General features: G+C 43.6%; 1 protein-coding gene across 5 annotated transcripts in view; it reads left to right on the plus strand.

Annotated features, from left to right (window-relative positions):
• The window catches only part of TBXAS1 (thromboxane A synthase 1), a 223,863-nt gene continuing 200,750 nt past the window's right edge, over positions 1 to 23,113 (plus strand). For 2 of the 5 annotated variants that reach the window (XM_083462031.1, XM_083462035.1), the window contains exons 1-2: positions 1 to 198; positions 10,647 to 10,841. In XM_083462031.1, the coding sequence (XP_083318157.1) occupies positions 10,738 to 10,841 (104 nt within the window). In that variant the 5' untranslated portion in view covers positions 1 to 198; positions 10,647 to 10,737. Of the gene's footprint in view, positions 199 to 5,588; positions 5,674 to 9,681; positions 9,702 to 10,646; positions 10,842 to 23,113 lie in introns of those variants that run through there. The other 3 variants (XM_083462034.1, XM_083462032.1, XM_083462033.1) reach the window with 3 other exon arrangements.

Consider the following 23,113-nt stretch of genomic DNA (forward strand, 5'->3'; position numbering starts at 1 on the left):
AGCGTTTCCCTGCTCCTGGCTTCTTCAAGTTAGGATTTCGAAACACCTGTACCTCATCTGAGGAAGTCCACCCCCCAAAAAATAAATACCAGCCCATAGCCTTTGCTCCGCCTTCAAAGCATGCAACCAATGCGTTTCCTACTTGAGAGTCAGCCAGCCAGAAGAAACTTGTGGGCAAAGCATGTTCCAACTGTAAAGGTAAGGAGCTTTTAATGTTTCTGTTGAATGAATCATGCATTGGAGAGAGAGGCTGTTGCCTTAGAACCTGAGCTCATTCAATTGGTAATAAAGTTAATGATATTTTAAGGGAGCGGGGTGGTTGAATGCCTGTTTTCTTACATAAACACGTGGAAGAGGTTCTCTAGAGATTCAGCATTCCTAGGAACTGGGGGAGTATCTGTGTTCTCCCCGCAATTTCGAAATGAATCAAGAAACCTCATTTGCGATTGCAGCCTTTTGACCCCGAGAATGAATGAAGCTGACTTCTGGCTGCAGCTGCACGGTATAGTTTTTGTTATGCCTCTAAAATTGCTTTTGCTCCCCTTGCGGTTCATTTGCTGGGCTTCCAAATGAGGAAACTGACGACACGTGTGTGGTACCTGTGTTCCTTCCTAGCTGGCTGTTGTATTAGTGTCGTTTGAAGAGCAGCATGATGGGAGGTATTTGGAAAAGGGGCTGAGAAAGGTGCTGTGCCCTTCTCTGTTCCACGGGGTTTAATGTGACCTTGTGCACACACACCCTGGGTTTTTTTTTTGGGGGGGGGGGGGCTTCTCAAGTTAATTATGGGAGCAGTGCGAAATCTTTTCCAGTCCACCTTCTGAGGGTGGGGTGGGGGTACATGCCAGTGGTGAGCAGGGTTAAAGGCAAAAGTAGCTAGGGTAATAAATTTTAATTTTTGTCTTTGTACTGTAGGCTAGTTTCTACATGTTTGCACATATCTCTCTGTCCTGCATCCTGGTAAGCAAAAAGCGCTATTAGTTTGTGGCAACATTCCAGCCAGGCAAAAATACTTGAGCTGGGCTTGTGAGGGGTGTGGTCTGGGGGGAGGCTGTGGGCCTGAAAGAGCAGCTTGAGGGGCAACCTTTGAGGGTTGAACTAGGACCTCAATACCTGGGTCCAAGTCTTCACTCATCCATGCATTTTAGGAAGGGCAACCTTGGGAGAAGGGCAATCTCAGGTCTCAGACAAGATGACAGTGCAATTTTTATGGAATTGCGTCAGGCAAAAATATCTATTTTTTAATTAATGCTCTTGTTTTCTGGAGGAGTGGTGTTGGCACAAGGATGGGCTCCTGCCAAGCAGCGCTTGACTTTTCTCAGGCCATCTTTGGCGCTGTGGTGGCTTCCATGCCGGGGTGATAACAAGAGAAGAGCAGCTCACAGGGGTGAGCTGGTGGTCATGAGGTTAAAGCTCTGCTTTCAGGGAAGCTGAAAGCGGAAGTTCAGAAGGTCTGCTTCTGGCCTTCAGTTCCTCCTCTGCTTGCATCTCAAGTTACCTTTCAGCAGAAAGCGGTCCCCTCTCCCCCCGGAAGACTGCAAATGTGGCCAGGCCAGCCTCCGCTTGCTGAAATGGAAGAGTCTTTGCTCACTTGTAGAGGTTGTGCTTTGCATCTCCAGGCAGAGCTAGGAAAGATCCCTATCTGAAACCTTGGAGACCCATGGCCAATCAGTGTAAACAACACTGAGCTTAGATGAACTACCAAGGCAGCTCTCTGTTACCTGCATGGGCTGATGGAGGATCAGGTAGGCTATGACGTGTCATGGATCTCAACTCTTAAGCACTTCCTCCAGGATCAAAAAAATTAGCTGTCTGCACAGGCCTGTCTGAGACTAGCTGATCATTTGGGTTTGTGACACAGGTATGTTTCCAACCAAACACACAAATGAAAGGAAGCCAAGACGCTGTCTTAGTCCAAATGGAGCCATTTGTCAGTTCAGTATTGCCTCGGTTTGACTGGCAGCCTCTTTTCAGGATTTCTGGCAGGAGCATTTCTTAGCAAATTCACTTCAGTGATGCACTGAATTCACATTGCTTTAGAGCAGGGTTCCCCAGGCTTAGAGGGTCTGCAGCTGGTTTTGGACCACAACTCCCATCCTCCCTAGCTAGCATGACCAGTGGTCAGGGATGATGAGAACTGTAGTCCAAAACCAGATGGAGATCCAAGTTTGGGAAACCCTGCTTTAGAGCATCTTTCCTAGCAGAATGCCCTCCACATGTTTTGGACTAGGACTCCCATCAGTCTCAAGCAACAAGGCTGTGCTGCATGGGGCTGATGGGAGTTGAAGTTCTAAACACTAGGTTGGGGAAGGTTGTTTTGCAGCAAGGCTGACTCTGGCCAGTTGACCTACAAGACACAAGTGCTGAGTTTAATACATAAATGAGGAAAAGTACCAGCTGCAGCAACATAGCAAGCATTGTCTTGAGGTCAGAGAGCGAGACGCGTTTTTAACCGATGACAGAGAATAATGTGGGATCACTTTTGCTTGTTTGGCAGAAAGCAATCTATGAGATCTGAAACCAAAGCAGCAATGCTTAAAAGAATTGGTGTGGTTCTTATGTTAAAAAAAGTGTCTACTAGATTTGACTGCTCTGATAACTTAATTGTTTTTGGTATTAACATGCCAGAGGGCCATAAAATAATATTTGTGTGAGAAGTTGGCAAAACCGGCCTAAAGTGCCTCAGATATCCTAAAGTATTGGTGCTTAAGGTGGCAGCAGCAGTAGCATAATAAAAATAGAAATAGTAGAATCACAGAACTGTAGAGTTGGGAGGGAAAACCAAGGGTTATCTAGTCGAACCCCACCCCCCACCCCCCACCCTGCAGTGCAGGAATTACAGTCATACCTTGGGTTACAGCTGCTTCAGGTTGCGGACTGCCGAAACCCGGAAGTACCGGAATGGGTTATTTCCGGGTTTCGGCGGTCGCACATGTGCACAAGCGCCGAATCTCAACCTGCGCATGCGCAGACACGGGTTGTGAACGTGCATCCCACACAGATCACATTTGCAACATGAGCGTCCACTGTACAGCTAAATAATATGTGAAACATTAGCATTTTCAAACATATAGATATGCTAGTTTGATCCATGTGCGAAAGAAAGAACGAACAGAAAAGAAAAAGGCATACATTGGATGCTAGGCCATTTCTTTGCTGAAAGAAGTTCTGTTAAATACCCCCATTTATACACACAACCTACCTGTGCACCCAGCGTGGTTTCCTTGCTTAGCAGGATCTGACAAGGAAGTATGAGGGCTCTGGCATGCTCAGGGGGTTCCTGACTTTGTGTGATTTTGCCTTTGCATGCAGACCCCCGGAACTGAACTTTCACGTAAGTGGCGGACCCAGCTGTAATGGCAAAAAGAGGACCAACTGCAGTGAATTCCAAGTGCACTTTGGTGCTTGAAGAGAACTCTGGCATGCTGCATAATGATCAAGGTGCCATGCCATAGTGCTCCCCTGCAGTGTGGTTCCATCTGGAAATCTGCTTATTAAAAGTTATTCTACATATACCAGAACACGGTTTCACCAGGCTTTTTGGAGTGGTGTGCACATTTGCGTCATAACTCTCTTTCTAGGAGGGCTAGAGACTGACTGCTTTTTTTACGAAAGCTTAGAGGCTGGTACACCAATGAAGGCCTTCATGGGTCACCGGTACCAGCAGTTAGAATTCTGGACACTCAGATGCAGGCGAAGAGGGTGTGATATTTGGAAGAAAGCCCAAATTCAGATCCCCACATGGCTGTGATGATTTCTGGGTGCCCTTGGGCTGATCACTTGCTCTTAGCCTAAACTACCTCAAAGCATTGTTGTAAGGATAAAATGGGATGGGATGGGATGAATCCTGCATGATGCCTCGAGAAAGAGGGGATAGAAACGCAATAATTACATTCTAGACACCGTGTGTCAAGTGTAGCTTTCTGAGTCTACAGAGGTCACCATTTCCATGATACCTCGATGTGTTCAGACTTGGTGCTCCTCGTTTTATGGAGGCAGTAAACCTGCTGATTCACTTTGTCCTCGCTGCCACACCTTTAAATGGACAAAGGCGAACCTACCCTAAATTCTGTGCGTCAGATGCTCAACCCAGCGGCATTTATTTCCAAGTGGAGTTTGCAGGGTTTTTGGATGCAACTGGGGACAGTGACATTTGCCGTATACCTGTGAAATAAATGCAGGGTTTCTTCTTTTAAGTCAGTACCCTGGATAATATCTCCTGCACCTGGTGACCGGGTAATGTATTTGTCATTTCTCCCTGCAGCTTCATTCATGTATGGAACACCCTCCCTGCACCTTGAAAGGGAATATATGGGGGACAAAACCATATTACCAGCCAGAGTTCCTCCACACTTGCTCTTTTGTTGACTGCAGGGGATTCTCATTGTATACACTTGCGGCAGCTCCGTGGCCCTGATCATACCCCTCGAGGTGTGATGGAAACAGTAAATGTTTTATTAGCGAAGAACTCCATTGCAATTTAATATTTGAAACATAAAGAGTGCAGCAGCTAGAGTGATGGGGCCTAACTACTTGTTACATTAATTGTGTGGCCTGCGGGAGTTAAATGTTTTAATCTGAGGTATATAGGGGTGGATTTTTGCCCTGAAGCGAGGTTTAACTCCTCCTTTTCTAGGGAGGGAACGTTGAGAGGGGAAGGTCTGGGTACCCTCTCTTTTGTCTTTCTCCTGCCCGTTCCCCAAATTGTGCCTGGAGCCAGGGGCCTGAAACCTCTTCCCCCCACAACCCTCACGCAGAACTCAAACAACCCAGCTTCAGTCTGATTTATTTATTCGAGGCACCCGCAAAATGGCATCTTGAATTCCTCCCCGCCAATTACAGTAGCTGATGCTGGGAGGGGAGCTCCCGGCTTGTCTCCATGTCACATGTATGATGTCATGTGTGTAACACTCCCCCCCCCCCCCGTGGAACAAGCTGGCGCCTCAGCTCCCAGCTCAGTTAATGTCCTGTATTGGAGCCTGGCTGAAGAGAAACTTCTTCCTATTTTATGTCATTCATTGCTGGTGTACAATTAACTGGGGTGGTCTATATTTTGGTGAATGAAAAAAACAAAACATTTTCAAGCAGCAATTTTGAATAACAAAAAGTTGGTGGGCATTCTCTCTGCAAACATGTTTTTTAATTTTGTCTTGTTGAAGCCTTTGTTGTCAAGATCCGCTTTGACTGACAGTTTGGGATGTATACCGGAGAGTTGGCTTTTGCAACCCTGCCTTGAACTTTAGGGCATTTTACTGTAAAATGAATAGTTCAAAGTAAACATTTGTCCATGGCTCCATGCTGGTAGCATGGGAAGAAGACTAACACAGAACTTCTGGCTTTTGGTTGATTGTATAGAAATAGATCATTATAATGCAAACTGTTTTGACATTTACTAGCGCACTGCTGTCTGTTTGCCAAGATTGTTGTTTCCAGCAACACAAAAACAAGATCTTACTTCTCCCTCTGCCCCCTCTTTCTCTTTTGAGCCCTTTCCTTCCGCCTTTGAAACAGGCTGATAAGACTACATTCCTCTGGTGGAAAGGAAAATGTAAGACCTCTGTATGTTGGAAGTGTAGAAGCTGATATATGTCGTTCATGTATTGTAAATGCATATGCTGGGAAAGTGAAGCGGAGTTTATGGCAACATCTTTTCTCCCAGGGCTGCTATAGTTAAAGGTGCGTTGGTATTTTAGCTCCATTATAAACCTGTGTTCTCCAAGGTTTACAATCCTCTTTAAGCGTCGGCCTGCTAGTCTTGATTTGTAATATGTTACGGGGGTTGGGTGGGCAATTCACATGCAAGCTTATTCCAATTGATGTCAAGGCAAAGGAGGCGAGTTGGTGCCAGTGTTGCTTTAACAGCGTGGCAGCCAGCGGTGTAATCTCAGCGCACACCTATTTTTCCAACAGATTTAATTGGAGTTATGGCGCTTATCTAGGGGAGCACATTGATGCAGCGATTCCTTTTTACCTTCAGTCCCCTTGTTCAAACTCTTTTGAGCCCAGCGCATGAAGGTGGGTGCTGAATGGCTGTGTTCAGTGGGAAGCTTGTTTGCTTGAAATAAGTAAACAACTTTATTATTTTCTTGCATGCAAACAGATCCCCTTGTGGATATGGGGGGTACAGTCTCAGTATGAGGATTTTGCATCCTCAGAAATATGTCGACCAACAATGGCGTGTGGTGACATTTTTCATAGGGGAACAGTTAAGGCCAGAGGTGCCAGCTTGTGAAGCCGATTAGGGAGGAAGGCACGATGCTCATGCACAGGACATCGTGCGCATGAGCATCACATCACCCTCCCTAAGCTGGGCAGAAGTTTCCCAAGCTTTGGGAAGGAGGCACCAGGGGAACATTTAGTCTAGTCCCCCTAGTCCACTGACTGCTTACTACTGTCTGCCAACCAGGCTTTAGTCATGGCTACCCGTGAATGAATGATTATTTCTTAATAATAATAAGTTTATTATTTATACCTCTCCCATCCGGCTGGGTTTCCCCAGCCACACATCCATATCTTACTGCCTTTCCTCCAAGGCATGCATTGAGCTGCCTTAGGGCCAAACTAGAAAACCCCTGGCTCTTTTGGCACTGGAAGAAAATCCAACATTGGCTCCACTGAGCTCACCTCCACACCATACATTTAAAGCACTATTATACCACTTTTAACAGTTATGGCTTCCCCCAAAGAATCCTGGGATCTGTAGTTACAAAGTTACAAGTTCCCAGGATTCTTTGCAGGAAGCCATGCACTTTAAAGATGCTTTAAGTGATTCCCCACACCCTGCACCCCAACAAGTACTGGCTTGAGAACTCACATTCATATGTCTGTTCTGTCCTGCTTATGCATTTATCCACAAGGATAAAAGCACGGTTTTTGAAGGCCACCCCCACAAAATACACATTGTACCCTGAGCTATTTGAATGCCTTCTGTTACATTTTTAAATGAAGATGATGATGATGATTTTGTATACAGCTTAATGCTGAAATAGGTTTCTAAGTGGCTTACAAAATATAAAAACCTCTTACACAAAATAAAATGATCCCATGGACACATAAAAATATAAGCTTTTGTAATTTTAAACAACCAAAGGTAGTGCTAACATGAATGGCTCTGGATCATAAAACGACTACTTCTGCATACTAAAAAAAAAAAAAAGAGGCTTTACAGATTTGCATACACTTTTCACATGCTAATTTATATGTATAGAATATGTATATGTAATTTATATGTATAGAAGCAAATTTAGAAATACTTCATAGAGTTGGAAGGGACCCTGAGGATCATCTAGTCCAAACCCTGCAGTGCAGGAATATGAGGCTGCTCCATGCAGGGATCAAACCCTCAACCTTGGCATTATCAGCACCACACTCTAACCAACTGAGCTATCCACCTTATTCTTACTAAAACACTCCATCTCGCCATAGTGAAGAAGACTGTGACCTGGTGGCCTATGTGCTTGCTCAGTCTGGGGCCCAGATGCTGACTCTTGAGGGCTCAAGGCTCCTGCTCACCTTTCTTGGCAACCGTACATTGCTATGCAAGATCATAGGATGCTGCCATTGGTCCACCTGGCTCAGTGAATGTAAAGACTGAAGGAAAACTCCCTCCTTGCTGAGAGGGGTAGTCTGCTGTAATTTCCCTGTCTTCAAGTTTAATGCAGTTGCTTTCTGGACAGCGGTAAAGTGGCAGAACATGTATTGATCCGGAGTGACTAGTATCTGGAAGCCGCTGGCATTATTAATACAATAAACTCAGGGTGTCTCTGTGAACTACTAGGCAGAGCTGGGGAGCTGGATAACCCTTTTAGTAGTCTCTTCTCTAGAGAACGCTGGGGTGGCATTCATTTGGTTACACAGCTCAGGGAGCATAACATGATTTGGTAATAGCAGGGCCAAGTCACCTTAGAATTAAACTTTGTTAGCAATTTTATTTTTACAATAAGAGTAGAAAATGCCAGATATTAGAGAAGCCACAAATGTTAAATCAAAGCTGTTCCCTTGGGAGAAACTATATATTCTGTTCTTTTATAGTTCTGGGAATTTAGGCTGTTGAGTGCCCATTTCTCAGAGCTGCTCGAGGAAAACACAGACATCTAATTCTCAAGAAATATGGCCAAACTGCAAAAAAACCTTTGTGTTTGTGTGTTTAATTCTTTTTAAAAAGCCATTGTTACTAGACTTGGGATTGTTCCAGAGGCTGGATATCTAGTTTTACGTTCTAGCTTTCAAGCAACCAGTGACAACTAGTAGGATTTTGCTGAAACAATGTGCTATGTTGGAAGAAGGTTATTGGCGAATTCGTACGGTGACTAGATGTCTCTCCTCAGATCTGGAATGAGTTCCAGGTATTACTGCAACTAGTTTGTCTTGGTGCATGGCTGCTGAAGTCTACATGAATGAGCAGTGCCCTGTCAGAGGAGGGAGAAACTGGAAAAGTCATCTGCTATGGGCTCCCTCTATGGATAAAATGCCTTAGGGTGCTTCTAGAGACTTTTTTTGGGGGGTGCGATTCAGTCACAAGCAGGCAAAATAGAAGTGGCACACGGAAAGCTGATTTGGTGCTCTTTCACAACAAAACCACTTCTCCCCTTGTCTCATCAGATTTCTTGCCAGAAGCAAAGTGATGGGGAAATGCAGTGGAAAGTGGGATAATATATACTTGAATGCCACTGTGGATGTGGGGTAAGAAGAATGGAGGCTGTAGAATGTGGTGGTGGTGGGGTTGCTTGGCCCTGGGGGAAAATCATATTCCCACTCCCCATAGCTGCTGCTTTTCCCTAAGAGAGAATCTTCTGTTGGCACTTAGGGAAGCTTTCCTGTCAAGACAGGTAGCAGTTTGGAGAAGGTGGGAGTGAATTTTATCATGACTGTAGCAGCGGAGGGGAAAGGGTTAAGCCTCCTTCCCATGTGCCACAGTCCTGATTCTGCTCACCTATGCAGCTGCTATTTACATTTCAAAATGGAAATTAAGTTGCTTTCCGACAATGAACAACACTTATAGATTGGCTCTTGTATTGATTTTAAATAGTGTTTAAATGATGTTTTTCTGCAGCCCTTCATTTTTTAGATAGATAGGGTAGATATCTATCTATATCTATCTGTCTGTCTGTCTGTCTTAGGGTGAAGTGCTGGAAAACATCAGAACAAAAATCCATCCAAACCCCCAAATTTACAGTACATTAAAAAAATAAGGACTCCTCAAGCTCAAACAACCGTCCACAGTACAGCACCATAAACAAGTCAGTAAAAACCATCACTCAAAATAGCTGAGTAATAAAAGATAAGAAAATGGTTTGGGTGAAGAGGTAGGTCTTTCAAAGGAATCAGGAAGGTGTTGCAATGAAGAGGGAATTTCAGCTGGCTGTTACTTTCGCCCTGGTTGTAAGATAACTTGGTTCCCCTCCTGCCTGAGGGGGGATAGAGATCAAAGGTGGCCACAGTTGCAGACCTAACTAGAACATTTGGGAAAGCTTTATGGAGTTGGGAGTCAGGTGAGGCTCACTCCCAGTCCTAATCTGTCTCTCTCACACCCACACATTCCTTCATTCATTCAGGCTGGGTTTGATGGGAGTTATAGTCCAAAACATCCCAAGGGTATCATGTTGGGGAAAGTCTGGTCTTCACCATCTGTGATTGAAAAATCAATGATTGGAGGGAGTGTCGCTTGGTGATAGAGCACAAACTTTGCAGGCCAAAAGTCCTAGGTCTGGTCTCCAGTGAAAAAAATCTTGGGGAAGGCATTGGGGGGGCAGGACTTGGGTAGGGGAGCAGGACTTTTTTGGGGGGGGGCAAAACCGACGTGATTGGTCAGTAAGTTAAGTATTTATATTGTTTTACTTGATCTGTGGGGGGCAGCTGCCCCCCTGCCCCCCCTTGGCTACACCCATGGGGGAGGGCCTTGCTGGCAGAGACCTTCTGCCAGTCAAAGTGGGCAGCACTGACTTTGATGGATCAAGTTTTATATTTATAAGAAGAGCCTGCTGGATGAGGCCTAGTCCAGTCCAGCATCCTGTTCTCACAGTGGCCAACCAAACGCCTATGGGACTTAATGTAAGGCCCCCTCATATCTTCACTGGGCTCCCGATTGAATGCTAAGGATTGCATTGCCATGGAGACTGATTCTTCCTTTCCTTCCAGAGATGAACCTTACTAACACATATTAGCAGTTCTGCGAAGAAGGAAACTTGCCCTCCCACTGCCTGACGGAGTCTTAATCTTTGAGTAGCACATTTCCAGAGCTGTCTGTCGAACATCATTCCTATTAATCAGCAGAGCCATCCCCAAATCTTCATATTGTCTAGGATATTTTCTATTAAAAAGTGATAAGGAAGTTCCATCGATTTCTCACCTACTGCCCTCCGGGCTTTTAAATCTATAGGTCACGAGAGGCGAGCTGGTTCTTATCTTTTATTCATCCCTTGCTGCAAAACCTGTGGGCCAGCTCTGATATCTCAGGCAGCAACTATGTAAATATTTATTGATGCTGCAGTCATTAAAAGGGGTTGGGGGAGAAGGAGTTGCTTGGGCCTATTGATGCCGGAAACTCTCAATTCTGCATCTGTTAGGCAGCAAGAGCAGGAAAAGTTGGCGTTTTTGGTTTGGAGTTAGACTGCGTCAAACTGACGTTCTTGGTTCCTCTTTCGTTGCAGATTACCATCTGTATAAGAGCTGGACGGCTCTTACCACCTAAACTGAGACTTCCCTTCTTTTTCCTGTTCTACCGGTCTAAAGCTGCTGTCGATGAAAATGGGACTAATGGCTGTCTCTAGTCTCGGCTTTGTGGAAATGAATGGCACAGCACTGTCGGTGACCTTACTGGCAATTCTCTTGATCCTCTTGGGCTGGTAAGTGGTTACATTAAATGTTCAGTGGAAGTCTGATATGAATACATTTTTAGGCAGCACGAGTTCAGTATTCAATGGGTTCTGGGTTAAAGTTGCAGCATAAGTGAGCCAGACCGTAGCCAGAATTTTCCTTTCTTTGAAGATGGCAATTCCTGCAGTAACTTTATGGTTGCAAGAATTAATTGACAAAATTGATTGATTCCTTGTTTTAAAAATTTACTGTTGCATTTTAACTGGGCTCCCCTTCTGTAATCTCCTGATGTCATACACCATCTGTATATCAGTTGAGTAAAGTTTCACTAAGAGCATTTCCATAAGGTGTTATGTGTTACTCACTGAGAGAAACTGTTAGTGTAATTAAATACCTTGATGTGCTGTAATATTGACATCAATTAATAGATGGATAACAAGAAGGCTGATCGATTTAAATGTTCAGCTGGCTGACAACTCTAAAAAATGTTTTGGAAACACACACTGTAGCTAACAGAGAACAAAGCTCCAAGTATTTCTCTAAATTGGGTAATTAAAACACCTTTTAATTAAAGGCTATAGATCGGTTCTTCTTCCCCTAAAGAATTTCCATAGAAGTTTATTATATTTTGTTTTGTTCCTGGATAACATTGTAATGAGGCTCTTATAGGTAATCAGCTCTTAAGTATGGATGTGTTTCAGGACTAGATTCCCCTTGGCAGTAAAAAGTTACCCAGGACAAACTTTCCATAAGGTTGTATGGAAATAATATGCTGAAACAAAGGCAGACTCTTTGTAGATACAGTATAGCCATGGGGGAGAAATTCGATTTGAGTTTGCATTTAAAGGTGAAATTGCCTAATTCATACTTTCTGAAATAATACCAGAACTGAAACACAGCAGTCCTTTGAAATTTGCCCTTCTCCAAATATAGCAGTTCAGTTTTCCGGCCAAGTAACACGTATAAAAACGCATATACTGGAGTAAAGTGTTCATAAAAATGCACACATTGGTGAATATAGCTTACAGAAATGCTTTACTTTAGGGGAAATTGCTTTGCAAAAATGTGTGTGTTTGTGTGTGTGTATAGTCAAAATTGTATTAATTTGGAGACACACACCTTAAAATGCTGGTGAATTTTCTGAAGGGCTTTAAAAATAAAATCTCAAACTGATGTGGAAATGTGCAGAACTGAATTTAAGATTAAGAAAAACAAGAAACTGAAATTGACTGTTTTGCCCATTCCTATATATAGGTGTGATCATGGTGCTGCTATGTGCAGACGCACATAGTAATCAGACGCAGTAATCCATGGTTTATCCTACACAATGTAGTTTCCTTTAATGAGTATATTCTAGTATGAGATGGTTCACCCTATGGAAGTGTTTATCCAAGGCTCGGTTGCAAATTCAGGATCTGTGATCTGAATCGTCCCATGGACGAAATTGGATTGTGCCCATAGTAGTAAATTAAAAAATCACACACCCCAGCTATTATTTATCCTGTAGGCGAAAACATGCAGGTACCATAAGAATGTAAGGAGGAGAACCCTGCTTGGTCAGAGCAGCAGCCCTATTTTTTCCACCATTTTGTTTTCCACCATGGCCAACCAGAAGACCACAAGCAAGACATGAACATAGATTCTATATGGCCAGAATTGACTTCGCCAATGGCTGCTTTGATTATGTACTACTTCCAGTATCAAAGGAACTATGCTTCTGTATACTGTTTGCTAGGGTTCATGAATGGAAGAGTGCTATTGTATTCATATCTTGCTTCTCGGCATCTGATTGGCTGCTGTGAGAATGGAATGCTGGACTAGATGGGCTTTTGGTCTGATTCATCAGGGCTCTTCTTATGTCTAGTAACCATTGATAGCCTTATTCTCTGTGAATTTCTCCAATACCCTGTCTAGGTTGGTGGCTAACTCAAATCGGTACTGTGGAGCAAGTATCTTTGATGGAGGGTATATGCAGCAAGGTTAATCTGGGCAGAGGAGAAATAGTATGAAGGAAAGGATTAACCATGTTACTCCATCATCATGGCTGTAAACATGGATTTTGAGGACTTCTTACATATTATTTGTGGTTCCAAAATCAAAGCGGAATGCAGGAAGCTTCCATATACTAAGTCAGATCCCTCTAGTTTTGCATTGTCTACCCTGATTGGCAATGGCTCTCTGTGGTTTTCAGGTGTTTTCTTAGCCCTACCTGGAAATGGCAGAAATTGAACCTGAGACATTCTGCATACAGAAGAGATCTTCTTCCACTGGGCTGCAGCCCTTCACCTATTGCTGTTTGTAGAGTGTTGCAAAGAAAGAGATGTATACACCTGCATAAAGGAAAGATTGAACAAAATAGGTCTGCACATCACTACCATATGTCAAAAAGGAGGAGGGGGGAAATAATCCAATGGAATAAAGGACTATGCTTATTGCTAGTGCACAAAGTAAATGCAAAAGTACTGGAATGGCTGCTTCAGGTGGCTCTATCAGGAGAAAACCTGAGGCATTCTAAAATTATTATTCCGGCAATTAAACAATGAACATCATGTTTTGACATCATAATGGTCGTTGGTTACAAACAATAAAAATTTGACTGAGTATCAATATTGCCACATTTAAGCAAATGTTCCTGAGGACATTTGTATGCTGGGTTTTAAGAAAGGACAATAAAATTGGTCCTTTGCATTCCTGGGTGATTTCCTCACCTTTATTTTGCATTTAGTTTGTTTCGTAACAGATTGGTGTCAGCTGAAGTTACAACCCAGTCATGGCTCTTCTTGGTTTGTAGATATACATCTGCAAAAACTCTGTCCAAGCTCTGGTCATCTCTTGTTTAGACCGCCTCAGTGTTCTCTTGGCTGACTGATTGGTTCAAATTATAAGCCTATCCTTCACGTGTAGACCTAGTATAATCAAATTAAAACAATAATAATATAAAAAACTCTAAATAACTCATCATTAAAACAAGAGTTCTAGCGATAATACGCAAAACAACTCCTCATAAGTTGGACTTCAGTAAGGAGGTTGGACCAGATAACTCTGTGGGTTGCTTCCAACTCTAGAATTCTATGATTCTATAACTAAAACTAAAGCAGGGTAACTAACCTGTTATGTAACTAGCATATCCTTAACAGAAGTCTTCTGGTCTCAGTCTTGGTTCTTTCATGGCTGTCTACCAGTCTGCTGCCAAAGTCATTCACCTGACGACTCCTTAAGTCCCTCTTTCCTGTTCACTCCTGGGTCCATCACAAGCTCCCAGGACTGGGATTCAGGGCAAATCTCTACTTGGCCATCAAAGTCAGTGACTGACCTTTGGCCAGTCAGTCACCTTGTCTCTCGGCTTAATTTACAGGGTTCTTATTAGGCTAGAACTGGTTCTTGGGTGATAACAATATGTGCCACTGTGAGCTCATTGGAGATAGGGTGAGATAATTAATAATAATTTATAATTCAATAAATAATTATAGTGCTCCAGAGGTACATTTTTAGAACTTGTCGTAATGTTGCAAAGGGTTCTGGAGCATCTTCTCAGCTAAAGTGCACCTGCCTCCAGCAACACAGCATGGAAGGAAACTGGTCCATCACTCTCTCTGATGTTGCAGAGGATTCTGGGATGCATCTCCAGGCTTGCACTTAATTTTGCCACTAGAGAAATATGACGCCCCGCAGATGGGGGTTCACATCAGGATTAAGGTCACCCAGATGTTGATGTTGCTCAGCAAGGTTTTAATATCTGTTCTTGGATATTATTCAAGGTTAAAACTGCAAAAGAAAACTCCAATATCTTTAAAAGTGCCTGTTGCTTACTTTTTATTCCTCATAATGATTTATAGCCATGAAATCCCACATGGTTTCAGCTATGGAGTCAGAGGTGGGGGTGCAAGACCCTTCTTAAATGGTACTTTCGCCCACAGAACTGCTTGGGAGGTTTTGCCTCTGATCTGGGAGTTGCGTAAGAATTTTATTTCATGAGGTATGAGTAGGGATCCTACAACAGTGATTGAAGATGCATACCTCGCCTTCTGAACCCAAGCAGTGATAGATCAGACAAAGTGTTTTTAAAGATTTATTAAGTTATAGCTATAACACGATAGACCAGATCCTTCTTGCTGCTTTCCTGCAGTTAGTTAGACCTTGAATGGAGGGACTAACTTACCCGTCTTTCTCTGCTTGTCTGTTTGACCATAGCCTTTAATCCCCTTTCCCCCTCTCCATCCAACTTGGGGTGTCTTTTTCTGATCGGCTCCAAAGATCTTTGTCTGCTCCTCGGCGATAACATCTCGCCCACTTCCTTATCTTGCAGTTCCAGCCGATCAGCAAATTTTGTCTTCTTGCACCATCTCCTGTCCTTCGATTCCTTATTTAGATATTTCTCACACTGCCCTTACCAAAAAACCTTGTGTTCATCAACTTTATCTCTTGCTGAAGCATACTCCATGCGCCTTGCTTTGCTTCTAAGTTCCCATCTGCTTTTAGCTATGATAAGCTGCTAGTCTCATGATTCCATGTCCTCATAATGCTGAAGCTTCATACCTGTATGAAATATGTGCATGTTATTTTAGCCCTACTATTATACCCAGCACTAGCACACGTGCCTACTGCAGTGTGCTTGGACAGATGCTTTTTGTCGTTGGTCCCTTTTGCTAAATTCAGATCATGTTGAGTCTTTTTCGAGAAACCTGCCTGCTTGGTGAATTATGGAGAGGGACAAATTGTCTGACCTTGTTGTGGTTTTAGAGAACTGTGGAGCACCAACGAATACATCTCCACCCATCAAGGAGCAAATGCTTCCAAGTTTCTCAAATTTAGACCAGAGCTGATTTCACTTTTACCCCCCCCCCCAAGGGTAAGCTAATTGGAGGTGGTTTGGTGACCCATCTTCCAACTGGATTACAGGGATAATGGTTGCATCCAGTGAGACGGTTTGCGGCTTTAATGAGGCTTTAAAGAGAGAGTAAGTGTGGGGTTTGCAAAACTTAGTATCTTTGGATGGCAGATGCTGTGGTTCATCATGCAAAGTATTATTATAATAAATATTTTTTTTTATCTCTAGTTGCATATTGAGTCGAGTCTTCCATGCCTGGCTATGGATGTGCATATTCCTTTTGTGGCTTTCCTTTTTGCTGTCTGTGAAAGTGTTGATAAAATGAATGTAGGAACTTAACCATCTTTTAGAAGTTTAATGTACCAGAAGCCTGGCATTATGAAGAAGCTGTCAAGCTTTCAGACATCTTTGTTCAAAGTGGATCTTCACTGCCTTGTCTAAACAAACCTGAGTGTTGGAAATGTGGAAATGGAGGGGTAGGTGTCTGTATATAAATGTGGGGGACACACTTCAAACAGTGTCGTTTCAGAATTCTGAAACAGGCACTTAGATGCTTGGCTGGAGTTGTTGTTATCTCACAGTCATCTTTGGGGTATAGCTACCCTCGTCATTTTCGACCCTTCTTTTAAGTCCACATACTGACTCTGGCCTCATAATTCATGGCAAAGGTAGGATCAGACTCCGTTCTCTTATCTGATCCTTTCTCTCCCCCACCTATATTTAGAGATAATAAGTCTGGAATGTAGACATCACACAGGGCACTTGACCTAAACTCGCTGCTGCTGCTTCTTCCTAGTTGAAAAATAAACAATGGGCAATGGTGAGATGTCTCTCTAGACTTGTCTTTTTGGGGGGATTAGCACAAATAGAGGGGGGCTTTCAATGGTTCCTTTGGTGGGGAAGGACTCTGCTCCCTTGATGTGCCAAGGACTCACAAAAACTAAAAAACAAAGTTTACTAGCTTGGGCTAATGCAGGTAACAAAACAAAAAAAATTTGCATCACTGCATAGATAACTTTCCTCCCTGCACTATGAGCAGTATGCTGTGCTATCATGTCTGAGCTGTTTGCGTACAGAACTGAGGTACCCCTCCTCCCCAACCTCTCCTTTTTATAAAAAGGAAGTTTATAGTCCTCCTCCTGCATAGGAAGATAGAATATGTGCGGTCAGTTGCCAGTTTTCATAGGAGCACAGGGCTGGAGGAGAGGGCTGGGGAAAAAAACCCAAAAGGGGCTTTTCTCTGTTTTTGCAAAAAGCAATAAACAACACCCGCCTTATCACCAGGCTTCTCACAACATTGAATGACTGGAGGGAAGGACCATAGATCAGGTGTAGAGCAAATGTTTTGCAAACAGAATGCCCCAGGTGCAGTCCCTGGAGTCTGCAGTTAAAAGGATCAAAAATCAGAATGTGGGGAACACCTTTGCCTAAGACTGTGTTAGATTAGACAAGGGCTGCCCAACCAGGAGTACATTTAGAAATCTGAGATCAGTTGATCACCAGCAGTGGCGGAGTAAGCTGCTTGGGCGCTTGGAGCGGTGGCCATGCAGTGCATGGGGGGGGGGATCTGCTGCGCAGGGGCGGGACGATCCTTGGCGCTCCTGGCGCGATTCTCTGCTCGCGGCAGCAGCAGCACGATCCACTGCATGCAGCTGCAACGGCGTGATTGTGGTGCCTTGCGCTGCCGTGCCTAGGGGTGGCGGGGCGAGCCCCCCGCGGGGTGCCTTGTTGTCACCCCCCTCAGGGATGGCACCCAGGGCAGATCACCCCCGCCCCCTTCCTCCTCCAGTGATCACCAGGCCTTTCAAAGCCCCATGCTCAGTGTTTCACAAGACTCAACTAACCAGCGGATTTTTGATGCTTTGCAGATTGTGCCTTTCCCCACCCGTGGCTTCAAACCATGCCAGCGACAGAAAAAAAGTTGCCTGGTTCCAGTTAAGTGACAGGTGGGCAGCCCTGCCCACTTGTCAAACTTGGCCCATGATGGATATGGAAGTTAATGATCTTCCCTACTGGCCCGATCCACTTCACCACCTCTGGCTTTGTTGTATTGTGAGCCCTGGTCAAAACAATGGCTAACCTAGTCTGAGGCTTTACAGATTCTGTGGTTTGGATTCCAATCAACAGTTAGTGCTTGCTATGTAGGGGGACAAGCAGCTACTTCAAGCTAGGAATAACCTGTTTCATTATACTCCTCTCTTTTGCTTGCAACAAAGATGGATCGGAAGCTGTTACAGAACTATTGGCACTGAAAGAAACTGGACTCCTCCTTTTCAATGCTTGTTAATAGGTTGCTTTCTTTATAACAGGGGTAGGCAACCTGTTTGCCCTTGACACGGCATTGGGTGGGCATTCAGGGGCTGCCTAGCTGGTGCTGGGCGCAGTGAGGAACACACATTCAGTACAAAGATATATTTGTTCAAACAAACACACACACATTTGGGCTGCATCTGGATTGCGCTCTCTCTCTCTCTCTCTCTCTCTCTCTCTCTCTCTCTGCCTTAGCCTTCCTTCCCAGCATATCCCAAGCTGCCAAAGATCGCTGCCCCTTTGCTGCTATCAGCTGCAGGATGGGGGATGCTTTAATAGCAGTGGCAGGAAGAGTTATCTTCTGCCCGCTGCCCAGCTGGTGACTGAACTGATCAGTTGGGGAAGTGGGCAGAGCTCCCTAGGGCACGGTGGGCTCCACAGGGAGTGGATGGGGACCACGTGCAGCCTAGACCATGCCTTGCTCTCCTGCAATTTATAAAGACCCCTGTTTTCCTAAATCCCACTTGGCCTTTCTTTTCACTTTGTGTGTGTCCATGTGCACAAAATAATCTTCCCTTCCCTTTACACCTTGCTCCTGTCTACCCACTGCTCCTCAGCCTCAGTATCCGTAAGCAGAGAGCCCTGTGCCATGGCAACATTTTAATACTTTGAGTAGAGGTATCTTTTTTGTGATTTTTTTTTTTTTGAAAAATCTTATTTCATCTACAAAACCAATCAACAAGCGAGACCCTTGAGAGCTATTTCTCTGTAGCCATATTCTTCCAGCTGCTTTCTCTTCCATGCAGCTTGTACCGCAAGTGTGTTTATATAGAAAAAATATAGGCCAGTCTACCTGCTTGGGTGCGTGGAGCATTTATTTCCCCGAGACAGCAGCGCTGTCATAAACACTGTGGTTTTTACAATGTGGGTAATAATAAGATTACTAATAGCACTGAGATGTTTGCTTATTTAATAGACTATCATTTAGCAAGCAGAAAACGTCTTGCTGTTGCAGCTGCTGACACTTTACTGGGAATAGTCTCTGTTGTTATTTTGGGGGGGGGAGTGGGAGGAACACAGGGGGCATGTATTTTAAGGAATAATTATCATGATGCAAAGGCTGGGAGGGAAAGTAAAAAGGACCTCTTTGCCCAAAGCTGGGGGGGGGGGACGGCTGGAACCAAGCTCAGCTCGGTTAATGGCGCAATGATGTCAGATGTCTAACCTTGTGGGCCAAAAAGTGTGCCAAGGCTCAACAACCAGCCTCGGACTCGGCCCAGTATACCTGAAGGAGCGTCTCCACCCCCATCATTCTGCCCGGACCCTGAGGTCCAGCTCCGAGGGCCTTCTGGTGGTTCCCTCACTGTGAGAAGCAAAGCTACAGGGAACCAGGCAGAGGGCCTTCTCGGTAGTGGCGCCCGCCCTGTGGAACGCCCTCCCATCAGATGTCAAAGAGATAAACAACTACTTGACATTTAGAAAACATCTGAAGGCAGCCCTGTTCAGGGAAGTTGTTAATGTATGACATTTTGATGTATTTTTAATCTTTGTTGGAAGCCGCCCAGAGTGGCTGGGGAAACCCAGCCAGATGGGCGGGGTACTACTACTACTACTACTACTACTAATAATAATAATATAATATCCTTGAAGGCAAAAGCAAACCAAATTCATTTCTTGCAACTTTCTCTTGTCCGTACACAAGAGAGAGAATTATTTTAATGTAGATTTTGTCTTTATTTGTTGATTTATTTATTTTTTAAAGTAATCTGTCGTGCTTTGTTGGCTCTGATGAGTGAAATGTTTTCCATGAAAGAATTTGAAGCACTTTCTGTGTTAAAGGAAGAGAACAAAGGATGGGCGAAACATATTGCCTAGTTGTTGTTAAAGATATGTCTAATAAAAATAATAGTAAAAAAAATATTTATACCCGCCCTCCCTGGCCGAGACTTCTAATTGTGAAGCGGCCTGAGCACATGGCAACAAGAAGGGAGAGAAAGAGGAAGTAAGCTCAGCCGAGGCGGATTTAGGGGGAGCAGAACCAGTTTGGTCGTACTGCGCGCGGAGCCTCCCTCCTCAATGCGCCCCCATGACAGGGAAGGCTGCACCTGTTGGATCTCTGCCCAGGACACAATAGAAATAAATGCAATAGAAATAAAGGGTTACCTTTATTTCCTGTTATTTAAAATAAACAAAGAACACGATTAATTATCCATTAAACACCAGAGTTTAAAATCCATTCTCCTTCCAATATTTAAAATACAGGCCGTTAGATGTCTGAAATAATAAAAATGGCTTCACCATGATGCCAGTGGGTGCCAGTAGGGTCTCTGTTTGAGAGAACATTCCATAATTCCTAGTTGAGAAAATGCCCTTGTGTGTTTTGATTTTTAAAAAGTTACTTTATATTCCATCCCAGGGTAGTTTACTGATAATCTCAAGTGGGGAAGAGGCGTGCAACCTCAGGATCTGCTTGCTGGCTATTGTGGATGCTGGACCAGATGAGTTTTTGGTCTGACCCACAAGACTCTTCATAGATTTGTAAGCCAGCAAATGTGCAAGCCTTTGTTCCCCTTTGCTGGATCCGGTTGTTTCTCTAGTATCACTTGGGATGCTGTGGGCAACTAGTGTCCAGAATGGCCTCTTCCAGCCAGCAGCCTTGGTAATGCAGGGATTAGTGACACAGCTCCACCTTGCCTGGCTCTATAATTCTCCAGTTCTCTCCTGGAGGAACATCATTTCAGAAGAAAGCAGCTTGTGTTTCTATTATATAAAAAGGTAACCCTGGTAGGATCTGGATTTGGGTTTCTTTTAAATGGCAGCCTAGTGATAGGAAGAATTAGCAAGCCGGAATAAAGCAAAGCAAGATAAAATGTTTCTTATTTATAAAAGGGCTCTGTGTGTATTTTGGGTGTTTGAGGCCTTTCCATATCTGGCCTCAGGCATGCAAAATATTTTAAAACCTGACATTCGGAGAGATTTGTCATTGAGGTTTTGCTGGTGTTGGGTGACATATCCACAGGATGGAATAAAACAAGTCCGGCTCTGGTTTAGCTCTCTAAAAGTCATCAGTGGCCAGGTGTTATTTTGGATCAGTGTGTTTAGATGAGAAGTAAGACAAGGGCTGCTTTATGTCTGGGGAGTTTTGAATTTGGTACTGACCCTAAATTTTTTTTTTAATGTCAAACAATCCCTCCCCCGCATCCCCCCCTTAAAAATGTTGCTAACCATAACATGTTACTATGATATGAAGCAAATGAACAAGATTTCCTTTTGGGGGGAAAAGGAAAGAAAACAGTTCCTTGGAAGCTATTTGCAACAGTTCTATAAAAATCAGGGTATTCGAACATCCTTTAACAGATGCGGATAGTTGCAGTATCAACATTCCCCCACATACAATGGCTGAGATTTGGCTTGTATCCTGCTTTCCAAAGACTGGTTAAAATAAAATAAAAAGGATCTAGAACTTGCTGATGTAGTTCACCTTTTGATTCTGTATACATGGGATTTTTAAGGTCTTCTTTTTTTTTAAGGTCTTCGTTCCTTCTTCATGGGATTTTTAAGGTCAATAGGGAAAGGAATTTCTGACGTGAGTTGATGAAGAAGAGTTCTATTTTTTATTTTTTTTTACTGAATTCAGCTGTCCTTGTTTCTTATTCCCACATTTCAAGTCAAATAGTACTGATTGTGAAATAAATTATGTAGCACAGCAGGGTATATGTAGTCCTTTACGGAGTAACTCAAGGGGAAAATGTGGATCCCTGTCCCGAACAGCTTCCAGTCTAAATGTTTACCGCAAGTTTGGCTGCCAGGTCAGAACCATCCCAGGCTCTGAGATTTCAGGGCCCAGACTTGAGACCCACAGGTAGACCCTGGAGAAGTCACAGGGGTGGGGGCTTGGTAAAGTCATTTTGCATTAACCACAGTTGCTGAGAACATGCCATTTTTTAAAAGTATACTAAACGAGCAAATATGTTATTGGTAGGAAATTAAGATGCAAGCTGTCACTAAAGGGGGTGTTCTCAGGTCCAGCAGAGGTGAGGGGATCGTTCCTTTTTCACCTGGATGGAACATTTGGAGAGAAATCTTTGGGGACTGGAAGATGGCAGGAAGCCTTGTTGGCTCTCATTGATCCATTTCTTAACCCTCAAGTCTTGAAGCTAAATAATGTCTGGTAGCTTCCAAAGGAAGTCACCGAGGGGTTTGGAAACACCTGTAACGTGTCCATTAAAATTCAGGTGTTGTGTCCTTCTGTCTATATTATGGGGGAAATGGATGCATTTATGTTGCATAGCTTTCTAAATTATGATGGCATCCATCTGGAGGGGAAGGAACTATCTATAAATGCAATACTGCGCTAATTTAAACACTGGCCGACTTGTGAAGAACAGGCTGAGTTATTTGTGTCATTTCTGAGAATGACCAAAAAACGACAAGAACTTCTACTAAAAGGGTAATGGGTTGGAATTTTATCTTTCTCCCATGTGTGTGTGTTTAACAGCACACATATTTTTAAAATGCTATTCTTAAGACAATTGTGAGCAAAAGATAAATTTATAAGACTTCCTTCCTTGGCAGCAAAAAGCTGTTTCTTGTGTGAAAAGTATAAACAGTGAAAAAAACTATATCTAGTTGCAGAGGCGATCCAAAGGCAACAAAGAACTGAAGGTCAAACAATAATAAAACGAAGGAGGTGAAATTATAGCCTTTCTTCTTTTTTCTGTTTTGTGATGTGCTCCTTGGCAGCTGTGAAGGTTCTGCGCTTAAAAGAATTTGACACATGACTATTTGTGATTTGTACTTTAAGGAAAGCGAGGAAGCACGAAACACATGTATGGTGGTGGCAGCTGACAGAGGCATCTTTGCAGTGGTCTTGGGCTCCTGTGCCTTTAAGACATAGCCAAATATTGATAATAATTAGCTTAATAAATTATTACCTTAAGGTATTATTAAGGTATAATACCTGGAGCATCTCCACCCCCATCGTTCAGCCCGGACAATGAGGTCCAGCTCTAAGGGCCTTCTGGTGGTTCCCTCACTGCGAGGTTCCAGGGAACCAGGCAGAGGGCCTTTTTGGTAGTGGCACCCTCCCTGTGGAATGACCTCCCACCAGATGTCAAGGAAATAAGTAACTATCTTACTTTTAGAAGACATCTGAAGGCAGCCCTGTTTAGGGAAGTTTTTAATGTTTGATCTTTTATTGTGTTCTAAATATTCTAATATTCT

Source organism: Podarcis liolepis (genome assembly GCF_965112155.1).
Source record: "Podarcis liolepis genome assembly, chromosome: 10".
Taxonomy (NCBI): domain Eukaryota; kingdom Metazoa; phylum Chordata; class Lepidosauria; order Squamata; family Lacertidae; genus Podarcis; species Podarcis liolepis.